General features: G+C 39.7%; 1 protein-coding gene across 1 annotated transcript in view; it reads right to left on the reverse strand.

Moving 5' to 3' along the window:
- LOC106055566 (uncharacterized) overlaps positions 1-12517 on the reverse strand; it is a 126616-nt gene extending 114099 nt beyond the window's left edge. The window contains exons 1-6 of the mRNA XM_056016057.1: positions 12456-12517; positions 11434-11533; positions 11150-11271; positions 8278-8366; positions 1600-1755; positions 451-591 (exon numbers count right to left, since the gene is read on the reverse strand). Of these exons, the coding sequence (XP_055872032.1) occupies positions 451-591; positions 1600-1755; positions 8278-8366; positions 11150-11271; positions 11434-11500 (575 nt within the window). The 5' untranslated portion in view covers positions 11501-11533; positions 12456-12517. The remainder of the gene's footprint in view (positions 1-450; positions 592-1599; positions 1756-8277; positions 8367-11149; positions 11272-11433; positions 11534-12455) is intronic.

A 12517-nucleotide genomic window follows, 5' to 3' on the forward strand; every position in this document is an offset into this window, starting at 1 on the left:
GACTTACTCACAAAATGTTTTTCTTTAAATACATTTGTATTCCTCTACTATAAATTACGTAATCTAAACATAGTCAGTGCAAATTCTACCAGCCTCCAAACACCTTACCAACCACCTCTCCAACCACCTCCATGCTTGTCCAAATATTTTCTTGACCAAAAGTTTAGGAGGATAGATATTTTTATCTAAATGATGACGTCATCATCTACGTTGACAACATTACAGAAAACGCGACAATAGTAGCTTAGCGTCTTTCTCAATAAAGTATACACATGTATAAAGGCAATTCTCAACTTTATTATCAACATATTTTTATAATACTTTTCAACTCACTTATCAAATAACTTATTTAACACATTTATCAACTGACGTATCAACTGACTTATTATCATATTGATCAAAATACTTATCACCTCACTCGACCACTTAGTATCTTACTTATCAACTTACTTCTCTAAATTCACTTCCAATGACATTCCGTTCGAGTAAGCAATTCCTTGCATAAAGAATTTGGCTGATTTATCCACAAAAACGAAAGAGATGACCACTTTGACTGCCTCGTCAGTGACGATTTGAATGGAAGGATTTTGTCTGAAATGTGTTAAAACCATTGTGAGAATACGTCAGTTGGAAGGATTTAGGAATGTGCAAATTAATAACTAGAAAATTATTCATCTTTGAGGATTTTTTTCATTTTTTTTTCTTTTTGTTTCAGGGCAGATGAAAGCAATAAAAATGTATTTAGCTTTTGTAACATGGCAGATGTTAAAAATAGGCCTACATAAAATGTAACTTATATTTCTTGCAGGGCAGATGATAACAAAATAATGCATCTAGATTCTGTTACAGGGCAGTCAGGCGTGGACCAGAAGCACTAAGTTCTGCGAGTATTTTCCTTCAGATGACTTTTAGTCACCCTAACTAGGAGGCCGAATGCCGATACTCCCTGGTGGTTTCCTTACGGATAATAAAGATTATTATTATTATTATTATATTCCTATTACATGACCGCCACGTTCAGTGCAAGGACTGCCAATGTGGACATCCGCTTTCCCTGAGAGCCCCCTTGTGGAACAGTGGCGGATGATTTTAACTGGGCTATCGGGTCTTTCAGTCTCACCCAGGGATTGGGAGTACCGTCGCTATCGATTTTCTTGACTTCCAAGCAAGTTGTTATTCTCTTCGTTAGCCACACAAAAGACGTTTTCACCGAGGCGCAAAGTGAAAGCCAAGGGGAGATGGAATCCTCGGGAAAAAAAAACCCAGCCCACCAGATCAGCATTCTTGTCAGTCACAAGGTTAAATAAAGTTCCTCTTTCAGACTTTGCTATTTTTGGTGCAGATGATTTAGCCAACGGTTAACGAACAGGGTGTTAAGTGGCCAGAAAAACGACCGACCGCCTTTACTTTCCCCTCTTAAAACCAGGTTCACATTAGGGACGGTTTCAATCAGGGGCGTTCTGAAAATATCAAAATTCAAAATCCATGCCTTTACCTAGATTCGAATTGATGCCCTTCGGTTCGGAAGCCAAGCGTTCTACCGCTCAGCCACCTCACACCCCCTCCCCCTTAATTTATCTACCTGTCATGCGAAATTACCTGAGTGTAAAGGCGTGGTACCTCTTGCCCCATCCATCCACGGGCATCACAACAAAAGATGCGGACGAGTTCCGGCTGATGAGAAAGACTGTCAGGCCAAAGTTCTGTTCAGCGTGAAGTCGAAAGTGTTTTGTGTTGGCCTCTTTAGGGGTCAAACTTGTATTCAGAACAGAAAGCAGCATACGAGTAAAATGAAGAAATGAACAAATTATCACCCCTTCACTTTTAGTTACTAAGTTAGACGAAATATATAAAGAACGTAAATACATATACATCAAGAATTTAGCGTATGTCTTTATATAAACATACAGTTACATACATCCTTATTGACTTAGACTTAGACTTAGGTCCTCCCGCGCCGTTCGGCGCATTGGGCGGCAAGCTGTCTCCATAAAGATCTGTCACTGGCAATGTCTGAAGCCTCCTCCCACCTGGTGTCCACTGTTCTGAGGTCCTCCATGAAGGTGTGTCGCCAAGTAATACGAGGACGTCCCTGTTTGCGCTTTCCTCGTTTTGGCTTCCATGTTATCGCAACTCTTGGTGTGCGTAATTCATTTTGACGTAGAACATGTCCCGCAAACCTCATGCGACGCTCAGTCACAACCTCACTAAGTGTTCGACTCAAAGTTCGGCATAGGATTTCCTTGTTTGAGATCCGGTCTGTGTAACTGACTCCCAAAATCCGTCTCAGCCATCTCTGTTGAGCCACATTTAGTCTTTTCTCAATTTTGACAGATGACTTCCAAGTCTCACATGCATATATAGCAGTTGGAATGACGATTGTGTTGAGAAGATGTATTTTTGTCTCGAGTCCAATGGCTTGGCTAGTCCAAATAGGCTGCAGCCTTTGGAAAATGCTCCCTGCCTTTCCTATTCGGCGCGCTACATCATGGTAAGCATCTCTATCATTTGTTATGATGCAGCCAAGGTAACTGAACTTGTCCAGCTCTTCAAGCTTTGACTCGCCAAGTCTGACGGGGATTTTAGTCTTATCCAAGTTTATGCGGAGGCCAATTTTGGGTGCCTCTCTGTCTAGGCTCTCCGTCATTTCTTGAATGCATTTATTTGTAGCCCCGAGTAGTGCAACATCATCAGCAAAGTCAAAGTCCGTCAATCAGAGTTGTTCATGCCATGGAATACCAAAGGCAGTCTGGTTCATTGCTCTCCTCATTATGTAGTCGATAGCTAGGAGGAAAAGGAAGGGAGATAACATGCCCCCCTGTCTCACACCTGTCTCGATTGTAAAAAACTCTGTTGTTCCCTCTTCTGTTTTAATGCAGCAACTAGACTGACTGTAAAGGTGTCGTAGGATCTGGACGAATTTTTCTGGGATACCTTATTCTCTAACTATTTTCCATAGTGATTCTCGGCGGACACTATCTAACGCTTTTTTGAAGTCCACGAAACTGATCGTTAGCAGTTGTTGGTACTCAAGACTTTGTTCTATGATATTTCGTATAACGAAAATCTGCTCTGTACATGATCTGCCTCTTCGGAAACCTGCTTGTTCTTCTCTGAGCCTTTCATCTACAGACTGTTGAAGCCGTCTCAACAAAACAGTGCTGAAAACTTTGCCTGAGACAGAGAGGAGAGTAATGCCCCTCCAGTTGTTGCAGTCTGCCAAGTTGCCCTTTTTGGAAGCTTTACAATCACTCCCTTTTGCCAGTCCTCTGGGACTTTTGAAGTTCGCCAACAGAGATTTAAGAGATCAGTCATTCTGTTAACTGTCCCCCATATTTTAGCATTTCTGCTGATATCATGTCTAGTCCTGGTGCTTTGTTATTCTTTAGCACTGCAATGGCCATGGTAACCTCCTCAGCAGTTATTGGGTCTGTCTTGACCTTGAGATCATTGTCTGGAGAGGGGTCCTTGAATATGTAAGTTAGGTCTGGCGACAGTTGGTTTAGGGTCTCTTTAAAGTGCTCTACCCATTTGGAACATGTTCTTCTTTCGTTAACAAAGTTTTGCCTTGCTTGTCTTTTATTGGTGCCCCATGTCCACTCTTTGCACCAGTGAGATCTCGGACAATACGATGGAGGGTTTTTGTGTCATTTCTGCTTGCAGTTGCTTGTGCCTCTTGTCCCTTCTGCTCAATACAGTCCCGTTTATCTCGCCGACAGCTTCTCTTTACTTTCAGATCTGCTTCCCTATAGGCTTCTTCCGCTAGGCTGCGATCCTGTGTTTCATTTTTCTAATCTTGTCGACGTTTGGCCTCTTTCCTCTCATCTATCAATTTCCATGTTCTGTCTTGTATCCACCGTTCCTTGTATGAACCTCGCCTCCTTCCGATAACTTCTTCCGCGCACCCAATAGTGGTACCTCTGAAGTTGGCCCACTCTTCTTCAAGGGTCAATATATCTGCAAGAGCCTCAAAGCGGTTCGTTAGTTTCAATTGGAACTGTGCTGCAGTATTGCCGTCTTTAAGCTTCTCTACATTAAATGGGCGGGGTCATGTGGCTCGTTTTGGTTGGCGTTTCAATCGGAGCTTACATTTGCCACTGACAAGGTAGTGGTCTGAGCCGATATCCGCTCCTCTGCGGGTCCGTACGTCTAACAGAGATGACCTCCATCGTTTGGAGATGCAAATGTAATCTATCTCGTTGAAGGTTTCTCCATTTGGTGATCGTCATGTTTTTTTTTTTTTTTTTTTTGTATTTGTTTGTGCTTAAAATATGTGTTTCCAATTGAAAGGCTGTTGGATGCGCAGAGAGAAATCAAGCGCTCGCCTATATCACTGATGTTTTCTGCAGAGCCATATGGTCCCATTACATATTCAAAGCCAGTTCGGTTGGGATTGATTTTGGCGTTAAGTCTCCTATCAGTAGAATTAGGTCGTGAGTAGGTGTTTCATCAAGAATGGTTTGTAGTTGATTATAGAAATTATCTTTGATGGTATCTTCTGCATCCTCTGTAGGGGCATAAGCTTGGATGGTAGTGACTTTGATTTGCTTTGTTTGGAGTCGAGCTGTAATGATGCGGTCACTGACCGGCTTCCAAGCAATTAGCGCTGAAGCTGCTATTTTAGACATGATGATTCCTACACCACCAATGTGCTCCTTATCATGTCCTGAATATATTATTGTCTTGCCATCATTGATTATTTGTCCACTTGATGTCCACAGCATCTCACAGATCCCAAGGATGTCCAGCCGGTAAGAGTCAAACTCTCTTAAAAGTTGGGCCAGTTTACCGCATTGATTCAGGGTTCTTACATTCCACGTGCCTATAAGAGTCAGTTTCCTTGCGTTGAAAGGCTTGCCATGTATCGGGTATTGGACTTCCAGTTGGCTTTGATCCAACACCGTCATCAGGGTTTGGCTGCTCTCGCCGCATGTATAGTTTTCATTATGTGTCGAGTTTGCAGTTTCTGTAGCAATAGTGGTTTTACAGGGTGGGGTCGCTAGCCCCACGCCAGACCCTACTCCTTTCTCACCAGGGCTTGGGACCGGCAGATGGCGGAAAAGGGAGAAAAGTAAAAAAAAGAATTTATATCTCTTAACATGATTTCCAACGATTATTATTATTAATGAATACATAACATTAACGATTTTTGTTTGAAGGCAAAGTGATTTTTTTAAAATAAATGACAGTTCAAACAATAATAAATGATGAAGATGTATTATTTTTAAATTACTTTTCTACAGCGCATCTTTCGTGCATAAGCATGCTCAGTGCGCTGTTGTTCAATCACGTGTGGACTTGTGAGTGAAGAAAGTACCTGAGATAAGATTTTCGTACCAACTTTGGGCTACCAGCAAACACAGCTCAGCTCAATTCGAGATTCGAACACTATTTACGTTTTCATATAAAAGTATTTGATTTGTTACTTTTTTTAGCGGCCCCCGAAAGGGGAAAAGACGCTATTAGTTTTCTGTGAAATGTCTGTCCGTCTGTCCGTCCGTCCCGTTTAGATCTCGTAAACTAGAAAAGATAGTGAAAATCCGACATCACAATATTTTAGACCATTCAAAGTTCTGATGCAACGGCTACTTTTTTCTTTTCTGAAAGCGAAAAATCTAATTTTTTAAGTCACTTATGCAAGCAGTTTTTTCATAAAAAATACACCACTTTTAAACACTCAAACACTTGAGGCTCTTTAATAGGGGAGACGACCATTTTTCATATTTCTAACACATATATGCAAACGGTTGTAGATTTTTTGTAAAAAATGTCTGTTTTTATATTTGTATTGTTAAGTTATGTAAGTTTTGTTATACTTAGTACTATATTTACACACAAACAAATGTTTAATTTTCTTTTTTTAAAGAAAAAATCTATTTAGTAGGCATTATAAGTTAGACGACATTTAAAACGAAAAGTTATCTTGTAAGCTGTGAGGATTCCAATAAGAGACTAAGGACACAACACCCTGTTACATCAATTATAAGACTTCAGTTAGGCCAGGGGAGGCGCGGTAGCTGAGTGGTAAAGCGTATGGCTTCCGAACCGGGGGTCTTCGAATCCTGGTGAAGACCGGGATTTTCAACTTCGGAATCCTTGGGCGCCTCTGAGTCCACTAGGCTCTAATGGGTACCTGACAAAAGTTGGGGAAAAGTAAAGGCGGTTGGTCGTTGTGCTGGCTACATGAGACACCCTCGTTAACCGTAGGCCACAAAAACAGATTAACTTTATATCATCTTTATATCATCTGCCCTATAGACCACAAGGTCCGAATGGGGAACTAGTTAGGCCAAGTTCTCATCTAACTTTACATTCACTTTCACCTATTCTTTGATCTGCTCACTACACAAGATCTGTCAACCTTCTTTCTCCATTCTTATCAGTCATTTGTCTTTGATATAGTTTCATTTGGATGTTCTTTCTGAAAATATTGAAGCCTGCCTGGGTGGACCACTTCGGGGGCCGATTTTGAGTTTGTGTTTACACACAAACTGTCTTTGTAACCTTGTTTTACTAATAGTATAGCTCCTCCTTCGTGGTCGAAGATGAGCACATTTCTCATTTCCTATGGATTCGAAGATGACTGTAAAGTCCAATCCTCGCTTTAAAAATCCGGCCGCATTCGTGGCAAGGGTGGGTTAGGTCATTTGCAGATAGGCCTGCTTCTTCTATCAGCTTTTTGTTGGTTCGGCGCTCTTTCGCCCTGGCCACTCTTCTTGCTACATATCTTGACACTCCGAGACTCACAGCTTCACGCCATGAGGAGCGATCGAGAGCTAGTGCTTCCCAGCCGTGAATGTCGATATCGCATTCCTTGAAGGAGCTCTTGATAGTGTCTTTGTAGCGCTTGTATTGGCCTCCCTGGGAGCGCTTTCCTGCACACAACTCCCCGTGCATAAGTCGTTTGGGATGGCGTTTGTCTGGCATGCGGACTACATGTCCCGCCCATCAAAGTAGGGACATTTTTACTGTCGAATTGATACTGTACATGTTAGACAGCTTTAAGATTTCTGTGTCTGGTATGTGGTTGGACCAACACACCTTATGGATACTCCTTAGACAGCGTAGTTGAAAGGTGTTTAGCTTTTTGGTGTGACGGGAATATAGGGTCCAGGACTCTGATCAGTGGCGTAGCTAGGGTGGGGGAAGGAGGGGGGATAATTTGAATGAGTGTTTTTTACATTAAAAATTTAATATTACGCAAAATGACGGGGCCCCCAAACGATGGAAAATTCCTAGCTTCGCCCCTGACTCTGATGCATATAGGCGTAACGGGAGGACTACAGCACTGTAGACTTTCAGTTTTGTAGATATGCTGAGTCCTCTCTGTTGCCACTATTATTCTTGAAGTCTACCAAAAGCAGGACTGGCACTGTTTTACTATTAAAACATAGATGATTAACAAAGCCAGTGTCGGCCTTAAATAATTGGAGGTCTTAAGTGAAATAAAATAGAAAAATAAAAATAATAAACAGCGAAACAAAAAATGACGCAATTTCTTTCAAACCTAGTGTACTCTAACAATAACATTAGACACAAGTTTGCGATTTCTTCCCTATGCCTATAGCCGGCCCAATCAAAGCATACGAACAAACAAGATAATCTTTGGAAAAAATACTTTTTAAAAAGTTTATATTAGTGTATGCTGTATAAAAAGTTAGGATCAGTTATGTTATTAAATTTGAAATAGATCTAGACTCTAGAATAATAGTAAATCTATAATATTATACATATTTTTATCAATTGTTTTTGTTTAGCGCAATATCATGATTTTAGCTTTCTCAATACGCTATAATCTTGAGACTTGTCTAGACCAGTTTGGAAAATTAAGTATTCCTCTAAAAAGGGAGAATAGTAAATTATTTAATAGCTGTGAGACATTCAAACTATTTAAAAGCAGAGAATTATGGGGAAGGGGGGGGGTATCTGGATGAATGTTATATCTCTGTTTTCAATGTTTATGATGTATATCTCTGTTTTCAATATTTATGATGTACATCTCTGTTTTCAATGTTTATGATGTATATCTCTGTTTTCAATATTTATGATGTATATCTCTGTGTTCGATGTTTATGATGTATATCTCTGTTTTCAATGTTTATGATGTTTAAATCTGTGTTCAATGTTTATGATGTATACCTTTGTTTTCAATGTTTATGATGTATATCTCTGTTTTCAATATTTATGATGTATACCTCTGTTTTCAATGTTTATGATGTTTAAATCTGTGTTCAATGTTTATGATGTTTAAATCTGTGTTCAATGTTTATGACTTACCTATTAGTCCTCAAGATCTTACGATGTGAGACAGGATTATCTCTAGCAATTTCTGCTTCTTCCCTGGTCTTATTCTCGTCAATGTATACCTACAGACAACAAGGTAAACTGTGCTGTTATATATGCTTGAAAAGATAGCCTTTAATTCTAGTTGTTGACAGTGTGGTAGCCAGGGTTGGGCGTCATCTGGTGAGGGTTAGCAAATGGTTCTTCCCTCCCCCATGCACACATCGATTCCACCTTTCCAAAAAAAAAGGCGCCTAAGAACTATTAATGTTTATAAACATTTTTTAAAAGTCTATGTTCACAGAGAGAGAAAGAGAGAGAGAGAGCGTTCGTCTGTACTCATTCTAATGCGATTTATTGAATGGTCTACATCAGTGATTCCCAAAGTGGTCTATATAGACCCCCAGGGGTCTACGAAGACTTCCAAGGGGTCTACGAAAGGGAAAAAATAAATTGGGGGTCTATGAGATGCCCATGGGGCTCTACGATAATAGATTTTTTTAGGCCTAGCAAGTCGTAACTTAATTTTTATATGCCATTAATGTAACTCTTTCAAACACTAATACATGATTTGCATCTCAGTTAATCCTTTAAATATTTATCCTGCTATTCGAAAAGAAAATTGTTGTATTTAATTTTAATACTTATTTAAAGAGCTTCATTTTGTCTACATGTAACTGATGTTTAACAAAAAGAAATGTACAGCGTAGATTATTTAAAATTGAGATTCGTTCCTTCCTTGTCAAACAAGCGGTTACCTAACTGTCCCTTTAATGATGATATGAAACCAATTACGCTGGGGGGTCATTTGAGACTGCCACCCTGACAAAATAGATACTGTTGTGGGCTAATCTAATCTGACTTCGACTATGTATCAATAATTACTTAACATTAGCCACAGAACATTACAAAATAGATATACTTGATAACAACATTCAGTTCTATAAAATGAGACTTTATTAACCACTGGGAAATCCGTCCAGTCTTTCTAAAACGTCGCTATATCTAACTACTATTCAACTACTATTCAAAACACAGCCTACTTCTAACGCCATGTTGGTCTCTTGTTCGCCTAAGTCTACTACGTCATTAGTCTGTCTTACTACGTCATTACTTTTACCGTCGCTAAAACTATACACAATATATTTAACTAACAAAACTAACCTACTCTCTAAACTAGTACATTACAATACAGATTTGAAAAACTTTCGAACAGTCAAAGATGAAGTTCATAATAGACCAACAAAATCTCTCTTCGACATCATATAGAGAAGATGGTTGTTTGTGAGTGTCTTACAAAATCTCTTTACTTACAGCAAAATACAGAAAACACTATAGATAAAACATTGAATTTACCAGTCTATTATCAAAAGAATTTCTTTAAGCATGAAATACATCAGTTACATGAGTTACAAAATTAAAAGCTTCTTATGTAATTCTTTGCAAACGACATATACCCAGTATACAGTTTTGGATCAAGAGCGTCATAGGTTCTGTTCTGACAGGGTGTAGCGCTGTGTTCTGACAGGGTGTAGCGCTGTGTGCTGACAGGGTGTAGCGCTGTGTGCTGACAGGATGTAGCACTGTGTGCTGACAGGATGTAGCGCTGTGTGCTGCAAACTGCCTAAGGGTGGCCGGCTCCTTATTTTTCTTCAGGGTGTAATTACAAAACCTTTCCCATGTTTGAGTTGCAAGGCAGCAAAGTTTTGAATTCAGTTTTCCATCTGCTAATGAGCCATTTCTGATCGAAGCTTACTGGTTTAGGCGCCAGTTACTCGCCTTCTCCTCTTCTGTTAGGCGGGTAGCAAGCCCCAAGGGCTAATGAGCCATTTCTGATCGAAGCTTACTGGTTTAGGCGCCAGTTACTCGCCTTCTCCCCTTCTGCTAGGTGGGTAGCAAGCCCCAAGGGCTAATGAGACATTTCTGATCGAAGCTTACTGGTTAAGGCGCCAGTTACTCGCCTTCTCCCCTTCTGCTAGGTGGGTAGCAAGCCCCAAGGGCTAATGAGACATTTCTGATCGAAGCTTGCTGGTTTAGGCGCCAGTTACTCGCCTTCGCCCCCTTCTATTAGTGAAAACAGTTCCGCGGACCCAATATTTGAGCCACACGTGAAAAATCAAGAAATACATGAGAAACTGCTCTTTGCGAAAACTTTTACAATGATATTTAAGACAAATTAATTAATTAATTAATATTTAATGTTTGAAGGACTACTTCATAGATTAACAAATTCCTATATTTTTTTTTGGGGGGGGGTCTACCGAAAACCAGAAAACATGGCAAGGGGTCTACGACTCAAAAAAGTTTGGGAACCACTGGTCTACATCAATCTCCATTTCCATGTGAACGAAAGCGGAACTTGTGTGGTCTTCTTTGTCACAGTCAAATGGTAATGCAGAACAAATTGTTGAGTACCCAAGAAAAAAACCCCACCTCTAATGTGTTCAGTCCAGAGGCCTAAGAAACAAATTTACAAACCCTCTAGCGAAAAATGCTTTTCCCCTAAAATCCAAGTCCAAATCAAAACCCAAAAGTTTTTCACAAAGAACTTCGGAGTTTTCATTTAAGAAAAAAAAACAGCAACAGCAAGACATTCGCATTAAAAATCAATAGATTTTACACATGAAAAACTACAAAACTTTCAAAGTCTAAACAAACTAGATTTTTGAAGTCAAAATACTTAGGTTTCAACCGAAACCCCAAGAAAAGTTGAGTCAATTTTGTTGTTAAGTGGCTCCTATATCATGCCTTTTATTTATTGTCTAAGATTTGGGCGAACTTCTGACTCTTATGTTGGTCACATATCACATAATTCCATTTAATATGACTATGAATTGTGTTCATCCCTACAAAATGTCTGACTTACAGTAAAAAATGATTTGTAGTGGGTGCACAACTCGAAGACAATTTCATGAGTTGGAAAATGCGGTCCGTGGTCCAAGATGGGCACAGTGGTCATGAAGTACTTCCCGAAGGTCGTGGTGGCACCTGCAAGAGAAACAATGGAATCGGATGACGAATACATGGAGGTATCTTCAAATTTTAAATCCGATATCCCCATTCCAATTTTATGTCTAAGATTTTTGTTGTGATGAAGAAATAACCAAGTCCCTCTTAATGTTGCTTTTTATAGATACAATACAATCTTACCTGTGACTTGTTCAGGCCTCAGTAATGCCACAGTCAAAAGAGTGTAGACTTTAAAGCTGTATGTCATCTTCGTTCTTTAGTGAAACTTCATTAAAACATTCTTTTATAAAAAATAAAATTGTTAATGTCAACAGTTCGAACAACACAAGATTTATCTTGTATTATATATTGTGCTTGGGGCCTGGGTGGTAAGGCGACTAGCTTCGGAACAGACTTGGGTGGATTTTGCATATGGGCTTAAGGGCTTTGCGTATCTCATTAGATTTGAGAGGGCAAATTTGGGGAATTTTAGAGAACAATTCTGAAACAGATGTGAAGTTAACAGAACAAAATTATATTATAATTACTAACGAATAACATATACATCTGAGAGGGTCACAAATTCTTATTCATTCTTATCATAGCTACTGTAGTGTAGTGTACTGTAGTGTACTAGTGTTACAATGTAAATACAGATCTGGAACTCGTTGGTTTGCGTAAGACGATGCTTGTGTAAGTCTTAATTTAAAACTGGAACGAAGTCATGGAGGCACTCACAATAACAACAAGTGATGAGAATGAAAAGCCCAATACAAGAAGCTTCGGGTTACTTTCGGCAAACAACAACTTTTTTTTTTAACTTTGTGGCCCTCAGGTCTCGTCAAGACCTTCTTTCAGGGAACAGTAACAGGAAGAAGAAAAAGAAGCATATGGGGATTTTTAGGACGTACTGGGTCCACCCAGCTCTAATGTGTACCTGCTGACAGTAGCTGGCAGAAGTAGTGGCGGTTGTTCTTTGTGCAGGCCACAAGTGACATTTTACATCACTTGCCCCCATAGATCCCAAGGGGGAATTTACATTTATTTTATTGATCTGAGTCTGATGGCTACTCGTAGAGTACGTATAGCGTAATACTAGTTTGATGGAACGCCTTTTAATTTATAGGATCTTGGGTTCGAATGAAAGCGTGAATACGTTTGGCCAGTGATATGTTTGGAGCACAGTAGTATTGCTTTACTTCAAACATTTCTATCTATGTTACCTTAGATTCTAGATTCAGAGTCTCTACATTCAGCGAGAATACAGAAAAAATCGCAATAAATT

The sequence above is a fragment of the Biomphalaria glabrata genome, chromosome 17 (genome assembly GCF_947242115.1).
Source record: "Biomphalaria glabrata chromosome 17, xgBioGlab47.1, whole genome shotgun sequence".
NCBI classification, from domain to species: Eukaryota; Metazoa; Mollusca; class Gastropoda; family Planorbidae; genus Biomphalaria; species Biomphalaria glabrata.